The 1257-nt window shown below is 45.3% G+C and overlaps 1 protein-coding gene across 1 annotated transcript in view; it reads left to right on the top strand.

The window, feature by feature from the left end:
• The first annotated feature begins 318 nt into the window (after positions 1 to 318).
• Ptn (pleiotrophin) overlaps positions 319 to 1257 on the top strand; it is a 30838-nt gene continuing 29899 nt past the window's right edge. Inside the window, exon 1 of the mRNA XM_013021550.1 lies at positions 319 to 603. Within this exon, the coding sequence (XP_012877004.1) occupies positions 461 to 603 (143 nt within the window). The 5' untranslated portion in view covers positions 319 to 460. The remainder of the gene's footprint in view (positions 604 to 1257) is intronic.

Below are 1257 nucleotides of genomic sequence, written 5' to 3'. Positions count from 1 at the left end.
AAAATAAAGATCAGAGACCTTCTTCATTACCGAATGTGTCTAAAGACAATGAACATAATTGCATAGAAAATCTATTCATCACATCCTATCAAGCAACAGTTGTTTGTAGACATGGTTGGGAATTCTGAACCAGGCATTATCTGTTAATACCACAAAATGCTACCAGACAAGTGTACTGCAGGGGTCTACCCAAATACATGCCTTCCTTTCATAGCCCCAGAAGCATACCTAGAACACCATTGTGAGGTCTTAGCTAGGGAATTGTTGCATTGGTCAGTAAATAGGAAACTGCAGAAGGCGCTTATATCAACAGCCACTGAGGAGCAAAGGTAAAATAATCATCGCACTACCAATCACCAGCGTGCATCTTCCTGAGATCCAGCATTCCAGCAGTGGAAAGCGGAGTCCTTCATGGCGAGCTTCGACTGATGGCACCTTCTTCTCTCTGTCTGTTCCCAGGATGCAGTTCCAACAACACCAGCAGCAGCGTCGAAAATTTGCAGCCGCCTTCTTGGCATTCATTTTCATCTTGGCAGCTGTGGATACTGCGGACGCAGGGAAGAAAGAGAAGCCAGGTAAGCAACCAAGCCAAGAAGCCATGCTGTTGAGAACCTAGTACCTGCCTTGAGTCCTTCTCCCCTCCTCCCCTGCCTTGTTTTTCTTCTGAGAGGAACCTCAGTGGTGCTCCGGCTACTTTTCTACTACTGAAACTCCCGAAGTGTGATTCTATTAGTGAGTACTAGGTAGGAAACAATCATCAGTCATGAAGTGCTACTATTCTAGGAGAGTGAAAAGCTCTTTGAAGCAGGATAGCACTTAGTAGAAGTTGTCATAGTAGCCGTTTACTTATATTACTTCTTCTCTTCAATTAATGTCCTGAAAGAATTTTTCTTAACTCTTACTTAGATTTACAAATGAAGGGACACAAGTCTACAAGGGACATCAACAAAAGGCCTCTCTTACACCCTTTCCACAGTCACAAGCAGGCCGTGGAGATGGGAGTCTAAATCTATGACCCACCCACTTCTGCTATGTCTACGAGACAGAAGGAGAACATCTATGTGCACCTACCATGCCTCCTCTGACAACTGCTTCTTCTCCTTGAATGCTTTCTGAACTTTTTTTTTTTTTTGTCGGTCGTGGGGCTTGAACTCTGGGCCTGGGCGCTGCCCCTCAGCTCTTCAGCTCAAGGCGAGCGCTCTACCACTTGAGCTACAGCGCCACTTCCGGTTTTCTGGTGGTTTATTGGAGATAGGA

Source organism: Dipodomys ordii, unplaced genomic scaffold (genome assembly GCF_000151885.1).
Source record: "Dipodomys ordii isolate 6190 unplaced genomic scaffold, Dord_2.0 Scaffold56, whole genome shotgun sequence".
In the NCBI taxonomy this organism is placed as follows: domain Eukaryota; kingdom Metazoa; phylum Chordata; class Mammalia; order Rodentia; family Heteromyidae; genus Dipodomys; species Dipodomys ordii.
Note: the sequence above shows the minus strand (reverse complement) of the source record. Positions and strands in the feature narration are given on the sequence as shown.